The sequence below is a fragment of the Ranitomeya variabilis genome, chromosome 2 (genome assembly GCF_051348905.1).
Source record: "Ranitomeya variabilis isolate aRanVar5 chromosome 2, aRanVar5.hap1, whole genome shotgun sequence".
Classification (NCBI taxonomy): Eukaryota; Metazoa; Chordata; class Amphibia; order Anura; family Dendrobatidae; genus Ranitomeya; species Ranitomeya variabilis.
In genome coordinates this window covers 282,350,672-282,366,398 of record NC_135233.1, presented here as the reverse complement: position 1 = coordinate 282,366,398, position 15,727 = coordinate 282,350,672, and the positions used below count along the sequence as shown (strand labels likewise).

Sequence of the window (15,727 nt, the reverse complement as noted above, 5' to 3'; positions counted from 1 at the left end):
GATGCCCTTCAAATACCGTGGAAGTTCAGCCTCGCTTACGTGTTTTCCCCAATAGCAATGATTCCGGTAGTGGTAAAAAAGATCAGAGTGGAGCAAGTGAGGGTAATTCTCATTGCTCCATTTTGGCCGAAAAGACCATGGTTCTCCCTCCTAAGACGGATGTCAGTGACCGATCCATGGATTCTACCAGAGGTTCTGGACCTGCTTACCCAGGGACCCATATGCCACTCTCAGGTGAAGGGCTTCCATCTGGCAGCCTGGAATTTGAGAGGGTGTTACTAAGTCGGCAGGGATTCTCACCAGGGCTAGTCTCCACCCTGATGAAGAGTAGAAAACAGATCACATCAAAAATCTATGGTAGGACATGAAGAGGTTCCTGGAGTTTCTGAAGCAACCTTTGGGGGACAAGGCTCCAGTAGGAGCTATTTTAGAGTTTCTACAAGCAGGTTTACAACTAGGGTTGGCAACTAGTGATGAGTGAGTATACTCGTTGCTCGTGTGGTCTCCGAGTATTTGTAGCTGCACGGAGATTTAGTTTTTGTTGACACAGCTGCATGATTTACAGCTACTAGCCAGCCTGAGTACATACATGTGGGGGTTGCCTGATTGCTAGGACATCCCCACATGTAATCAAGCTGTCTTGTAGCCGCAAATCATTCAGCTGTGGCAAGGAAAACTAAATCTCCGAGCAGTCATAAATACTCAGAGACCACCCGAGCATGCTCTTGAAAACCCGAGCAACGAGTACACTCGCTCATCACTACTGGCAACCAATACACTCAAAGGACAAGTGTCGGCATTAGGGGACCTATATAATTGCAATTTAGCATCCAATAGGTGGGTGTCCCACATTATTAAATCATCTAGTAGATCTAGACCGGTGGTAATTCAGAAAGTTCCCCCTTGGGATTTAAATCTGGTTTTGGAAGCTCTAACTGGGAATCCATTTGAGCCCTTACAGGAGTTGTCAGCAAAACTTCCCACTCTTAAAACAGTGCTATTAGTAGCTTTAACATCAGCCCATAGGGTGAGTGACTTGCAAGCCCTCTCTATATGTCCCCCATACGCACAGATATTCGAGGACAGGGTGGTTCTAAGACCAGATCCGGCCTATCTACCTAAAGTAGTTCTTAAATTTCATAGGAGTCAGATCATCGTATTGCCCTCATTTTGTGATAATCCTAGGAATGCAGGGGAAGAAAAATTTCATACTTTAGATGTGAGAAGGTCCATGTTACAATGACTGACTAGTCGATGGAGGAAGGATCACTCCCTATTTGTAGTTTTCCAGGGTAGCAGAAAGGGATATGGGGTATCCAAAAGCACCATTGTCAGATTGATTAGGGAGGCCATTAGCTTGTCCTATGCTGCATGTGGCGCTCCGGTTCCTGAAGTCATCAAAGCTCACTCCACCAGAGCTGTGGTTTCTTCCTGGGCAGAAAAAGCAAAGGTATCAATTGATCAGATATGTAAGGCCACCACCTGGTCCTCACCATCTACCTTCTTTAAACACTACCGACTGAATCTGTCCTCCTCGACTGATCTTACCTTTGGTAGAAGGGTGCTGCAAGCGGTGGTCCCTCCCTAAGGTGTTTCATTCTCCAAAAATCTCTCAGGTATGCTGTCATGGGGGAAGGGAAAACACCAAGGTTACTTACCGGTAGGCGTTTTTTCCGGAGCCCATGACAGCACCTGTATATTTCTCCCCCCCCCCCTTTCTTTCACTCTTTGGTGTGCACTTTAGTTGCGTGCTTTTTGTTTTGTTAATATGATGTGGTGATAGTTTGCCATTTGAACTAACCAGGGGGACCTCTCATGCTCTGAAACCCAACTGAAGCAAGGGAGAGGTACCGCTCTTTTATTTTCAGTAGGTTTCCTGTCCTAGCGGGGTGGATCTCTCAGGCCTGCTGTCATGGGCATATGATGCATGGAAATTAAAAAACCCAAACACTGCTGGTTTGTCTTTTTTTTTTTTTTTTTCTTGTCTTTTGATGATGATGTGGCCAGGGAACCGAACAAAATCATCACTTGAAAGAAGGGAAAACCTTAGTATTTATACTCGCGCTTCATTTTTGGGGATGTGCAAATCTGTAAATTCCCCTGACTTTGGACACTAATTTGAAGCAGCCTAAACAGTTTTCTCCATTTTTTCCTCCATGGTAAAATGCATTGACCGCAAATTCATTAATTTGCGCTTTTCAGGTTATCAACACAATGTTTTGGGGAGGGTTTTTTTTTTTTTTTTTTGTTCCTTGCCATGCACATTTTACCCTGATTTTCTCACCAGAGAATACTGATAACTAATCTTTGGAGTGGTTAGGCTTCTTTATCCTCCGTTTTTTGTTAGCCCAGGCAGATTGTGAATATTTCACTTTTATGTGGTGCAGCTGCTGCATTGTAATTTATAGGGTAACATTCATTTCTTTATCCAGCGTTACAACATATAGAAGGTCCCTGCTGGATTTTGGAAATGAAGTGCTATGTTTAGCGAGTTTCTTGGCCAGCCAAAGTCTGAGGTTTTATAAGAGGCTGTATAGGTTACAGGAAATTTTATACCGCTGACGTGTAATGGGTCTAGAGCCCAGACCCTATGTAACAAGACTTTTAAATCATGACATGTGAGTACAGACAGGAGAATATTTTATTGGCTTTCAATTTCCCAGAAATAACTGAATATTCATTAAAAGTATATTTCACGTTGAGAAGTGAGCACTGTTATAAATCAGGTCTGCGTATAAGGTGACGCACACACTCGTTACAATGTGTATAGCAGTATGCAGTCTTTTACACCTGCCCACGGTCTATGTGTAATGTATAGACATAATAGCATGAGGATTCTTTGGTCTCGCAAACAAACATATTTCTCCTTGGGGCCCATTCAGACGTCTGGGGTTTTTTTTCCATACGAGACAAACAGTCCTAGTTAGTTTCATCAGGGGTTTTGTGTAGAGATTCCTCAGTTATTCTTGGATGAGACAAAAAAATAAAAAGTTTCTCCACCTTCTATCTAGCCATCAGTGAAAAACAGACAGCAGTCAGATGGCATCAGAGTGCTGTCCAATTTTAAACGTTGTCTTAAATTTCTTATTGTGTAAATCAGGTTTTTGTGAGATATATTAATTTATTGATTTTTTTTCTGTTACAACCTTTACTCATTTATTTTATTTAAGAATTGTATTAGTTACTCACTGACCACTGGGGCTTTTTTAGACTCCTACTTCCTGTCGTTTCGGGAAGCGTTTTCAGCAGGCTCCTTATCAGCAGAGGCAGGATTACAGTGACAGGTAGCACATCCGATATACAGCTAATAAAACAGGATCCACCAATCACAATAGAGGATGACACAGCGGTCCCTGCTCCCCTCCCTCACAGTGACATTTGCACATACGCATTAGATGCTTTAACCCCTTCATGATCTTAGGATTTTCCGTTTTTCCGTGTTTATTTTTCGCTCCCCTCCTTCCCAGAACCATAACTTTTTTTATTTTTCCATCAATATGGCCATGTGAGGGCTTATTTTTTGCGAAACGAGTTGTACTTTTGAACGACATCATTGGTTTAACCATGGCGTGTACTAGAAAACGGGAAATAAATTCCAAGTGCGGTGAAATTTCAAAAAAAGTGCAATCCCACACTTGTTTTTTGTTTGGCTTTTTTACTAGGTTCACTAAATGCCAAAACTGACCTGCCATTATGATTCTCCAGGTCACTACAAGTTCATAGACACCAAACATGTCTAGGTTCTCTTTTATCTAAGTGGTGGAAAAAAAATTCCAAACTTTGCTAAAAAAAAAAAAAAAAAAAAAAAATTGTGCCATTTTCCGATACTCGTAGTGTCTCCATTTTTCGTGATCTGGGGTCGGTTGAGGGCTTATTTTTTGCATTCCAAGCTGGCGTTTTTATTGATACCACTTTTGTGCAGATACGTTCTTTTGATCGCCCATTATTGCATTTTAATGCAATGTCGCGGCGACCAAAAAACGTAATTCTGGCGTTTCAAATTTTTTTCTCTCGCTACGCCATTTAGTGATCAGGTTAATCCTTTTATTTTTATTGATCGGGCGATTCTGAGCGCGGCGATACTAAATATGTGTAGGTTTGATTTTTTTTTTTTATTGTTTTATTTTGAATGCGGCGAAAGGGGGGTGATTTAAACTTTTATATTTTTTTTTATTTTTTTCACATTTTTTTTAAACTTTTCATTTTTATTTTTGCCATGCTTCAATAGCCTCCATGGGAGGCTAGAAGCTGGCACAACTCGATCGGCTCAGCTGCATGGGAGCTGAATTCCTGCATTGCTATGAGCACCGACAACAAAGTGGCGCTCATAGCAATCCGGCATCAGCAACCATAGAGGTCTCAATGACCTCTATGGTTACTATGCCGACGCATCGCTGATCCCCGTCACGTGACGGGGGTCGGCGATGGGCTCATTTCCGGCCCGATGGCCGGATGCGCCGGTTAAATGCCGCTGCCATCGTTTGACAGTGGTATTTAACTAGTTAATAGCAGTGGGTGGATCACTGTTTTGTACAGCTCACATGTCCCGGCTTTGATGCGGGCTCACCGCCGGAGCCCGCATCAAAGCGGGGGTTCTGACCTCGGACGTACTACGCAGTCACAATGTAAAACACAATTGCCTCTTCGACCCTCAGAGTATGTCAGCTAGAGCTAGAAATTCCCATACAACATAGGTGGCAAAGCTGTGGTATTAAAGTGGTTGTCCCACATTTATAGATTACTTTTCTCTATTAAAACTTCCAAAACTGAACAATTTTTCAATTTAAATAGTGTAAAAAAATGTTCCCATGTCTGTTTTTACGCTGCTGCGAACACATATTTGACTATCTGTAGTGGGAGATTGAAGGGGTGAAGATTTAATTTGGGGCTTACATCTAGGAAATTAAATAAGGTTGGAGTTTTGTGGTAAAACAGATTAGTGTAACGCCTCGTTCAGACAGACATAGGATTTTCATGTACAAGTGCTATCCGTAGTTTTTGTGGATAGTACTCGTACCTATGATGGTCTATGGGGCCATTCACATGTGCGTGGTATTTCGCGGTCTGCGGAAATTCATAAACCTATGTCTAATTTTGATCTGAGTGTCAGATCAAAATCAGCAATGCAAGTCTATGGGTCTGTGGAAAAAATTCAGACTGCACTCGGATGCCATCCGAGTACGGTCCAATTTTCACAGACTGTCAGAAAGGAGAAAGCAGAGAAACGTTCATCTCTCCACATGCAAGAAAAATTAATGACACTCGGACAACACTCTGATCATTGGTCCGTTTTTTTCTCGTACATGGAAAAATTGGACCCCTGATTAAGGCCTAGAAGAGCAGTAAGTTAATGGAAAGAATCAGTAAGACCTTGCTGGGGTACGGCACATCCATTATATTTGTCCAAATAACTTTATTGTAGCGTTGTCTGTCTTGGAACTGCTGCAGATCACTGGTTTGTTCTTGACACGTTTTGTCCCCTCAGGAATTTTGCAGTTGTTTTCCTGTGGGATGAATGAGGGAAACATCTGCACTGCAGTAAAGACCCATTAGGATTAGTGTTTAATCTCGCACTTTTCCACTGCTCATAATTCCAGCAGCTAACACCCTTTCTGCCAGTGCAGTTCTCAGCGCGTTATCGTGTTTGGCCACTAATGCTTGTTAGCTGCATACTTTATGTTATGTAGTATGACATTACCAGCAATCTACCGCTGTATCCTGCCACCTTATCTCTCCTATATTACCAGGTCTATCCCATTCACTGATTACCTTGGATAAGTTGACATTTTTATGATCAGGATTTACTGTTCCATTTTTATGATGTTCACTCGTATTTTGCAGGTGGCCTCCTTTTTACTGCTGGGTATTATGAGTATGATGCTGCCACAGTGCCAAGTGTTCGAAAGCGTGATTGTTGTGTGCCTTTTCCTTGGCTTGTGCGATGGCTTTCTTATCAGCATGATGAGCCCTATTGCTTTTGAGTTGGTGGGCCCAATGCAAGCGTCACAAGCTATTGGTTACGTCCTGGGACTGATGTCCATTCCAATGACCGCTGGACCTCCTTTAGCAGGTTAGTTTTAGGCAGTGATTGGTAAATCTCTAATACATGTAAATCATTTATCCATGTCTTGTAGATATTGATATTCATATACAATCAAGTCAGAAGGGTTATCACAGCGAGCACACATCTGCTGAAGCTTCTGGACACAGTTTGCTTAGCCCTGTCTGGTGTCAGGCAGAGGCTTATCCCCCCCTCCCCCTCATATAATGATTCCACTAGTTCGATTAGTAAATTCATCCATGTTGAAAGGTTCCTTTTATTGATGTAAGTTTCAGATTTCATGAAGAAATGAAGCCAATTTGTTTTAAAGGGTTGTAAATACTTGTACAAATGTCCAAGAAAGCTACATTTAAAGGGTGTCTGTCACCCCAAGACTTGAATTAAACTACTCATACAGTCCTATAGGCACTCAGTCACTGCACACAGGATCACCTTGTATTGAGCAGCCGCTGCAGACAGGAGAGAGGGGTAAGAGCATGCTTGCACTGACACTGTGCGCACACCTGCAGAGTCAGGGCAGGGGATATAAATGTGGCAGCGCTAACTCTGAACAAGCGACCGCTGTCAATCATTTGAGCGATATGTTGATTGAGGTGGCCGTTTTTGTGCAACAAGTCATTGTGCATCGAGGAGCTTTTATGAAGTGTAAGTAGTTTTAATTGATTTTGGGAGTTGTCAGTATTCCCTTAAAGAGGCTCTCACCAAATTTTCATGTTGAGCAGGATACATGATATAATAATGCAGAGCAGAATAATTATTTTTTTTTTTATTTCACCTCTCCACATTATATATCCTTGTATCAGCTGCCTTGCTCTAATAGCAGGATCATCTCTGCTGTACTGTCCTCCCCCCCCCCCCCCCCTACACACAGATGTGTCAGTAATCACACATGTCTGTTGTGTTCAGGGCAATCGCTCTGCAGTCAGATGATCAGATGAGAGGTGGATGTCATTATATCTCACATAGGATTAGTCCATAACAGTATGCTCCTGTGTGAGATGTAATGAAAGCACTGGTTTTACTGCAGAGCTAGTACAAGTTGCTTGAGCACAGCAGACATAAGTGTGATTACATCTCACACACTGAGAATTTTGCTCTAATCTATGGTGGGGGCGTTTTCTTTTTGTACTGTGTTGCTGCTTGCTTATGATTGGTCAGCGTCCTACAGGGAGAAGTACACACTCAGTGAAAGCTCTCTGATAACACCCACTTAGACTTAACAAAAAATAACTCATTAGGTGCCAAATGCTTTGATTGCTAATAGAGGCAAAAAATGTTTACAAAAATGTCTTCCTTGCGGCCATTATTAGTCCAGTTCCACATGATTCAAAATTTTGTTAAGGGTCCTCTTTAATGCAATGTAATTACCACAGTGGTGCTGATGTCCTCATTTAGAAAGTGCAGCCCCCTGTTAGTTTTGTTCTCTGGAACAAGGCCTTAGATGCAACTTTGTGTAACCAGACCCTGCCATTAGCGATATTATATGAATAGTACCACTATGTACAGCACTGCATATGCTCTAGATTCTAGTACTGGGTCATCGGAGACTGCTGACAGTGGGGTCTGGTCAAATGAGCCTCATCAGCCTCCATGTTATACACCATAGAGCCATGCCATTGAGGGGGCAGCACTTTTTAAGTGTAAACATTGGCGCTGCAGTGATAATTATATTAGTAACTGGATTAAGTGGATGTATCCTGGACGTGTGTAAGAATAATTGGAAATTGGCTGAACCCTTGAAGGTGCTGTTGTCCAACAAAACTAGAGAACCTTGTATTTTTATGTGACTCTAATCACAAATATGGCATTTTGTCTCTTGTCACAGGACTGCTGCGGGATCATTTTGGTAATTATAACCTGGCATTTTACCTGGCTGGCATTCCCCCTCTGATCGGAGCTCTGGTCCTCCTGTCTGTTCCCCTGCTCCATGAGAGAGACCTGAAGAAAGCCGAACAGGTTGAGGTCGGGAAGGAGAAGACACAGGATGGCGTGGTGAACGGAGAACTTCTCCCAGGAAGCCCTGTGACTGACGCTTGTGTTTAGACCGCTTCTTAGAATCCAACACCCACAGGGCGTGATGCCAACCTCATGGCAATTCTGGGTAGAAACATATTTTAGTTATTCTGAGTTGCTGTTTAACTGGAAGAGTCTCAGAATCGAGCCTTATATTGTTAGGGAGCCATATAATTGATATGATTTTTATACAAGGCTCATTAGTGATGTGATTTTATCTTTGTACAAAACACGTACGTGATGGAGGATCCTGGCTGTGCTAGTTTTAGACTCCAGGATTAACTGAGGTGACCCTTTATGAAGGTATATGTTCTGTGTCAGTCCTTCGTGTTCCTTAGTGTGAAAGAGACCTGATCGTGCTGCGTGGTGTGTGTCCTCCCAGACATCTTTTCATTGAATGTTCAGTTGTCTTACGCATTTTACATTGCTTGCTCATCATTGAGATAACACATTTGAGGGGACCGGAGACACAAAAGTTACAAGTTTCTGCACTTTCAAGTGTAATGTTAAGATTTGCAATGTGCGATTTTGTTAATTGGCCTCTTCCCGTCTCGTAATTTAGAGAAGGATTAGATTTTTCACGGTTGTATCGGGGCTGGTCACATCACATGTGTTTTTAAATGAAGCATTCGGGTAAAACACAAGAAAAACAAAAGAATTCTGTGTCGTAAAATGCTTCAAAATGTCGAAGAAAACCCATTAATGTATCGCCCCTGACTGAGCGCACGCATTTACATGGGATCTGCTCACGAGAAAGATCAGAAGTTTCATCACGCCATGTAAGCTTATACTCTCTGGTCATTTTTCTGTTGTGTCCATCATTCCAGGATGAACATAACACAGAGGTAACCCATGCACCTTATGTCGAAAGAACGGCAGCCATAGCTCAGACTTGTCTACGTACATGGAAGTGGAAAATGAGGGAACACTGTAGATGGGTCATGCTGCACTTTTTGACAAGTAGGACATGATGGTTCGGGGGCCAATGGCTCTATACGCTTCTGTCCCTGAATAGTAGAATGTGATAGCATGATCTAGCATGCAATGTTTTGTATTGCAGTGGAAAGCTTGGATTTCTCAATAACCAGTGTGCTTGAGCCTAAAAGCAATATAATATAAGGTGCATACAGAAAAAGAGACAAACTGGTAGTTCTTCCTGATAATAATTCAATAAACTGAATAGATTAAAGGGGCTTTTTTCAGGATTTAAAAAATGTATAAAATAGCGCCACACCTGTCCACAGATTATAAGTGATAGTGCAGCTTAGCCCCATTCAATGTAACGTAGCTGTGCTGCAATACTAGACCAATTGGCAACGGAGGCACTGTATCTGAAAGAAAGCTGCCAAGTTATTCTAATCTTAACATGAAGGATTGGACATGGCCTTAGGATGCCAAAACCGGTAGGCTTGCCCAATCTAGGAGTGTAAATCTAATAATGCCATGGCCCATTGGTACAATTAAGCAGCGTTTTCCCAAATCTGTTACCTTGGCCATAAATACTTAATACTAAAAGGACTTATTCCATATTACGGGAGGTTGGAGTGGCATTTGTCCGTGTTTAGTAGCTTTTGGAATGACGATGTCATATGTCACTTAAAGATGCTGTGCATCTACGTCTCTGAGGATGATCAAAGTCAAAGTAATGGGGGGCATAGACCACTTGACTATTCGGATCTATAAGAGATGGTGATCTAAGTTTGTAGGGCTATAAAGCAATATTGCACATGTCCTGATGCTGCAAGTTCTGAAATAGAGGTATTCAGTAAGAACATGCGGAATGTGATGGCCACTGTAGGTAGTAAATGTCTCCACACCTCTGGCATCTTCACCTTGTGCCGGCTGAGTGAACAGATAGATATGCTTGCCTGAACTGGTTGGAGATTTCCAATAAAGTTGGCTTTCCTTCTCTAGAAGACCAGCCCTGTAGTATGAGTTGTAAGCAGACCTGACTTCATACATGAACCTTGCAATGCTCCGTCACTCATCTGCACACAGTCTGTAGGGTCGTACCATTCATTCTTGTGACTGGCTGGTTATGTGATGACAGACGCTTCGTCTACTTTTATTTTTTGCACAAAATCCAACACTATTGTACTACTAAGGTATGTGAGAGTGTGCGTGTCTCCTGTAGGTTAATGCAGTGTTTTTAGTATGTAGCATCCCTGCAGTTGTCTGTCTGAGGCTTTGCTCAATTAGTCTGAAAAGGTATAATTTATCGGGTCAGAGTAGTGACAATAATGGCTATTTAATTGCACTGTATTTAGCTGCAAATGTAATCCGCAATTAGAAAGATAAGTCTGTGGATGGTATTTGCCGCTGCACAATGGAAGCAGCCTAAATGAATTGCCGCGAGGTGAGGACTGGGTCCCGTTCACAGCACAGCGCTCTGCTGTCCCCATAGAGAACGCGCAGCCACCGCACCACTTCAAGCAGGCCTTTCCATGCTCCGTTCTCAGGATTGGTGAGCGTCCTCACATTTGGACCCCCACCAATCTATAATTTATCGCCCATTCCTTGGATAGGTAATAACTTTTAATACATTTTTAAATGCATTTTGGCTAAAAGGAATGGATTCCAAAATGCAAACGAAAGTCTTATACTTCTCTTTTTGTGGATCCAATTGCTTTTAAAGTTCAAAGAAAATGTGTGATCGTGCACTATGTGAACCCGGCCTTCAGGAGTAATGTTTAATATGGCTGCGTTTTTAGGGTGTGTATTACAAGTGCACTTAATGTGCCTACCCCATGGTTCTACCAAACCAAGGTTCAGTTATGATAACACGGTTACGGCTGTAGAAGAGCGGCTCGATGTTGGCTGTATCAAGCCAAGCTAAACTGAAAAAAGGCCCAGTTCACATATTGAATTTTGATTTAGGTTTTCATGTATTTTGTAGCAATAAGACTGGATAAAAGTTAAGCTTAAATTCTGCTCCTAAATCCTTCTTTTAGACCGATGTTCTCAAACATGTGGCTCTCGACCTGTAGGAAAACTACCAATCCCAGTGTGATACGACAACCTCTGGCTGTCTGGGCATGCTGGGAGGTGTAGTCTTAGCATTAGGAGAGCTGCAGGTTGGAGACTATTGTTTTAGAGTCAACTCACGCATTTGAAGAGCAATTTATATAAAAAACCTGCAGTCTGGGAACTGTTACGTTGAGGTTTGTCAAATGGGTCAATACTAAGTTCTACCCAAATATTATATCTGTTACCGACAAGTTAGACTAGGTTCTGTGGTTCGATTGGTTCTTCACTGAATAGTACCATTTACAGATAAAGTATGGGCTTTTCCGAATGCTTAGAGAATCTTTCTGCGAGTGGCCGTCCATCGGGATCAAACGTCGAGCTCTTGTCTTACGAGCCGACCTGGAGTTTTTCATCGAGAGGATCACCACTGCATTGTATGGCTCCTGCGGAAACTGAGGGAAGGTTCATTCTCTTTTCTTTGTGAAGAAATGTATGTCCTGATGTAAATAAGTAGTGCTTTTCCTGCAATATATAGAAGCTGCTCATCATATCTAAGAAGCAATGACAATCATTCATAGGCTGAAACCTTGCCTTAGAGGAGATAGGAGAATCGCTAGAGTATCAACCAAGGAGACGTGAACGCACATTAGCTTTACTATTTAATGGACTCTCGTGAAACTGTGGATATTTTTTATTTGATTTGTGTAAAGCGTGTAATCCAATTTCATAATGCTGACAATATTTTGTAGTGCATGTCTTCTTGCTGTAAGGCTTTTGTGCATTTTATATGTTGTTACTTGGCCTGCAGTACTCACTGTGAAATCCGTGTGGTTAATTCTTGTGGAACCATGGACAAGACTCATCTCTACCCAGTGTCAGCCACTGATATTGGGGGCAAATAGCTTGGCAGGTTCACTTAACGTACTATTCTCCTGCTGTTACACACTTTTCTGACATTATTTTTACTCTAAGTTCAAGACCACAGAAATTCTCTTATGTCCTGCTATAAACTTTCCCCAGTTCCGAAAAGTTTTCAAATGAAAATGACTTGTCTTTGTATGCATAAACCGGTGGTAGATCCATGCGTGAAGTCTGACAGATCTCACAAATCCATGCATTGGATACGACAAATAGATTACAGGAGGATATATTAAGATGTTACTGCCCTGAAATTGGGCTACATTCACACATCCGTGTCAATTTTTACATCCGTATTGCGTGTTTTCTTTCTCGTCAGTTTGTAAAAACAGTGGATCAGTGAAAAGCGAATGAAACACTGAAGTACAAAATCTGTCTTCTGTGTTTTATATGCATCCCCATAGACTTTAATTCCCTACTGTAGATTACAAAACCGATGCGACTAGGACATCCTCAGTCACATGGATCAGTTTTTGAAATGGATATCTTTATGGGTCAGTGAAATTCGATAGGTTTGTGTGGTGTCGGGTTGGGAAAAAAAACCTGACAACACACGGAAAGTATGGCACCCATGTGTGATTGTAGCCTTAGGGCCAAAATTTCTTTGTAATAAGTTGCATTTTAACACATCATAACATTTTAACACATCTGTAATATGTCTGTGCGCAACAATGCTGCACAAGTGATTTAAGGGATTGACTGAAATTAGAAAGGTTCTGCTGCTCACCACTTATTGATCAAGAACATTTCCAACCCAATGATATATCCTATAGAGTAATGTAAAATGTAGACGAAAACCCCAAGTGTATATGGGAGCACAAGTCAAATAACTGGAAATGTGCTCCGATTCCAATATAAAGCATCTTCTTGTATCCTCCTGTGAGAGCGAGTGCCTTTCCACGATCCTGTCTGCTATACTAAGTGCTGCTTGCTGGATTTTCAACCAAAATAACCAATTTGACTATATTAATAATGAAAAGTGCCATTTACCTTGTTGAAACAATCTTATTTCTCAAGATTGTGTTTTTATACTAAGTTTTTCAGTAATGTGAAGTGTTGTCTGATTTTGACACCATGCCTTAAATATACCTCTTGTAGATGCCAGTAATGTGCATGTGCCGGGCACCGATCTGCCCCTGCTTTTAATTTAGTATGAAATGATGTATGAACCTTCACTTTTTTGGATTTTCTGATTCAACCTCCATTTGTCATTTTTAGCTCTCGATGTTGCAATTTGCTACCACATTCCCGGCCTTGTGTTCCTTGTTTTCCCTACGACCTCTGCCAACATGCAGTTCACCTCAATTGAGAATTGCGAAGAATTTGCTGCTTTAATTTGCTTTATTCTAATTGTCCTAATAGAAACCAAATGTGGAATAAAGATGAGTTCACCCCCAAAGGATTAACAATTTTCTATAAAAGAAATGTCCTTGTTATAATTCTTTATAGAATTGGACTCCCTTGTATTGAAGCATGTGGGCGTGAAGGCTCATACTGACTTTACTTCTTTTTTTTTTTCTCTTCATTTTGCTTTGATTTTCGATATTTGTAAAATATTTTCTATATACACTGTACAAGATGAGAAATGATAATTTACTGAACATTAGCAGTAATATTTATAACAAAGAACAATACAATAAAATCGTGTTAACCTGAGAAGTCCCATTTTATTCTTTCTACAACGTTAGACAGACGATTATCAAGAATGGTTGAATTATGTTGTACTATACAGCTTCTATTTCCGTGATAAGACATTGGGGCAAATGGCAAAAAAATGACATCTGAAGGCTTTGTTCTCACTTAACACATGCTGCTGGGTTTTTTTTCGGACAGAAAATACTGTGTTTGATAGTTTAAGCAAAGTTTCAAGAAAACTCATGCCCACTGTATATTTACAGAGACTATCAGAGCAGTGTTTTTTAGTGCATTTTATCCTTATAGGTATCATTGGGGAGCCCGAGAAAAATGCATTGAAAAAGCTTTAGCATTATTTTCAATGGTTTAGGCTGGTTTCACATTTACGGTCGTGTCCACAGCATTTGACGCATACATCCGCATGCGTCTTGATTTCCTATCTTTAACATTGTAGACGCAGATACATGCGTTTGCCCTAGTTTGCTTACGCATGCGTATTTTCGCGGTGTGCGGCTGACGCTCCATGTTAGAATTTTTTTGCCGTCAAATTTCCGCCGTCATAGGCATGCGGACGCTTGCGGAAGGAGTGCGTCAAAACAACGCATTACAGTCTATAGGAACGCAAGTACATGTGTTCGCTTGCGTTTGCACAAGTATATATATACAGAAATCCCAATGAAATGCTCCTTGAAAAATTTGTCATAACAAACGTATGCGCATAAACAATGCGAACCCATGCAAAACGCGTGCAAACGTTGCATTTTTTTAATCCGTCATGCGTAAGTTGATGCAGATAAAAAACGCAGTGTGATCATGCGTTTGCATACGTTTTGCCATGCGTTTGCGGTTGCGTACGAAACACTGCAGACTCAACCGCAAATGTGAACCTAGCCTTAGTTCCTCTTCTTCTTTTTCTTTTTTTAAGTTCAGAAACACAGGGATTCTCCACTTTGTTCCTTTTTTAAATCGGAGCAGATTGCTACTGCATATTTTACTGTGGACAACTGCAGAATAAACCATAAAAAAAGCATGGGAATATGGGTTAAATAATCTGGTAATGTGCAATGGTAGCTCTTGTTGTATGATAAATTTGGTTGACTATGGGCTTATTCAGATGTCTGTTATTCTCATACGAGTGTTATCCATGTTTTTCATGGTAAGAATTAATACCAGTGCCTACAGACTGCCATCCACAGATTACAGGGGTATACAGAATAGAGGTGCACAGCTTTTTCGAACTTTGGGTTGTTTGAAGTACATGAAACTGATCAGCCATACTACTGTGGTGCTGATGCTGAACTGCAACACAAGGCACTAATGAGTATAGTGATATTCCTTGAAGAAAACAGTCATGTTTTTCTCAATTTCAGTACAATCCTGTTGTGCCTTTTTTAGAGCTCCGCCCTGTTGTCTTCAATTTAGTAATATCACACACAATCGGTGTACATGTGGGGTTTTTTTTTTTTTAAGGAACCTGCCATTTTTTTTCTAAATTTAGATAACTCCTTAGACAGAACCGGTCACCATGAAAAACGCCGCCCTATATGTCGGCACAATATTAACCCCTTAGTGACCGAGCCAATTTTAACCTTCATGACCAGGCCAATTTTTACAATTCTGACCACTGTCACTTTATGAGGTTATAGCTCTGGAATGCTTCAACGGATCCCACTGATTCTGAGACTGTTTTTTTGTGACTTATTGCACTTCATGATAGTGGTAAAATTTCATCAATATGACTTGAGTTTATGAAAAAAAATTAAATTTGGCAAAAATTGTGTGATTTTCAAACTCTTAATTTTTTGTGTCCTTAAGTCAAAGAGTGGTGTCACACAAGATAATTAACAAATAACATTTCCCACATGTCTACTTTACATCAGCACAATTTTGGAAACATATTTTTGTTTTGTTGGGATGTTATATAACAGTGTTTCTCAACTCTGGTCCTCAAGACCCACCAACAGGTCAAGTTTTCAGGATCTCTTAGTATTGCACAGGTGATAATTTCATCACCTGCTTCAGCATTAACTGCATCACCTATGGAAATCCTGAAAACTTGGCCTGTTGGTGGGTCTTGAGGACTGGAGTTGAGAAACACTGTTATATAAGGGTTAAAATTTGACCAGCGATTTC

At 41.1% G+C, this 15,727-nt stretch overlaps 1 protein-coding gene across 1 annotated transcript in view; it reads left to right on the top strand.

Moving 5' to 3' along the window:
• Positions 1–11,391, top strand: part of SLC16A2 (solute carrier family 16 member 2) — a 205,410-nt gene extending 194,019 nt beyond the window's left edge. Inside the window, exons 5-6 of the mRNA XM_077285051.1 lie at positions 5,842–6,070; positions 7,887–11,391. Of these exons, the coding sequence (XP_077141166.1) occupies positions 5,842–6,070; positions 7,887–8,104 (447 nt within the window). The 3' untranslated portion in view covers positions 8,105–11,391. The remainder of the gene's footprint in view (positions 1–5,841; positions 6,071–7,886) is intronic.
• The last annotated feature ends 4,336 nt before the right edge of the window (positions 11,392–15,727 follow it).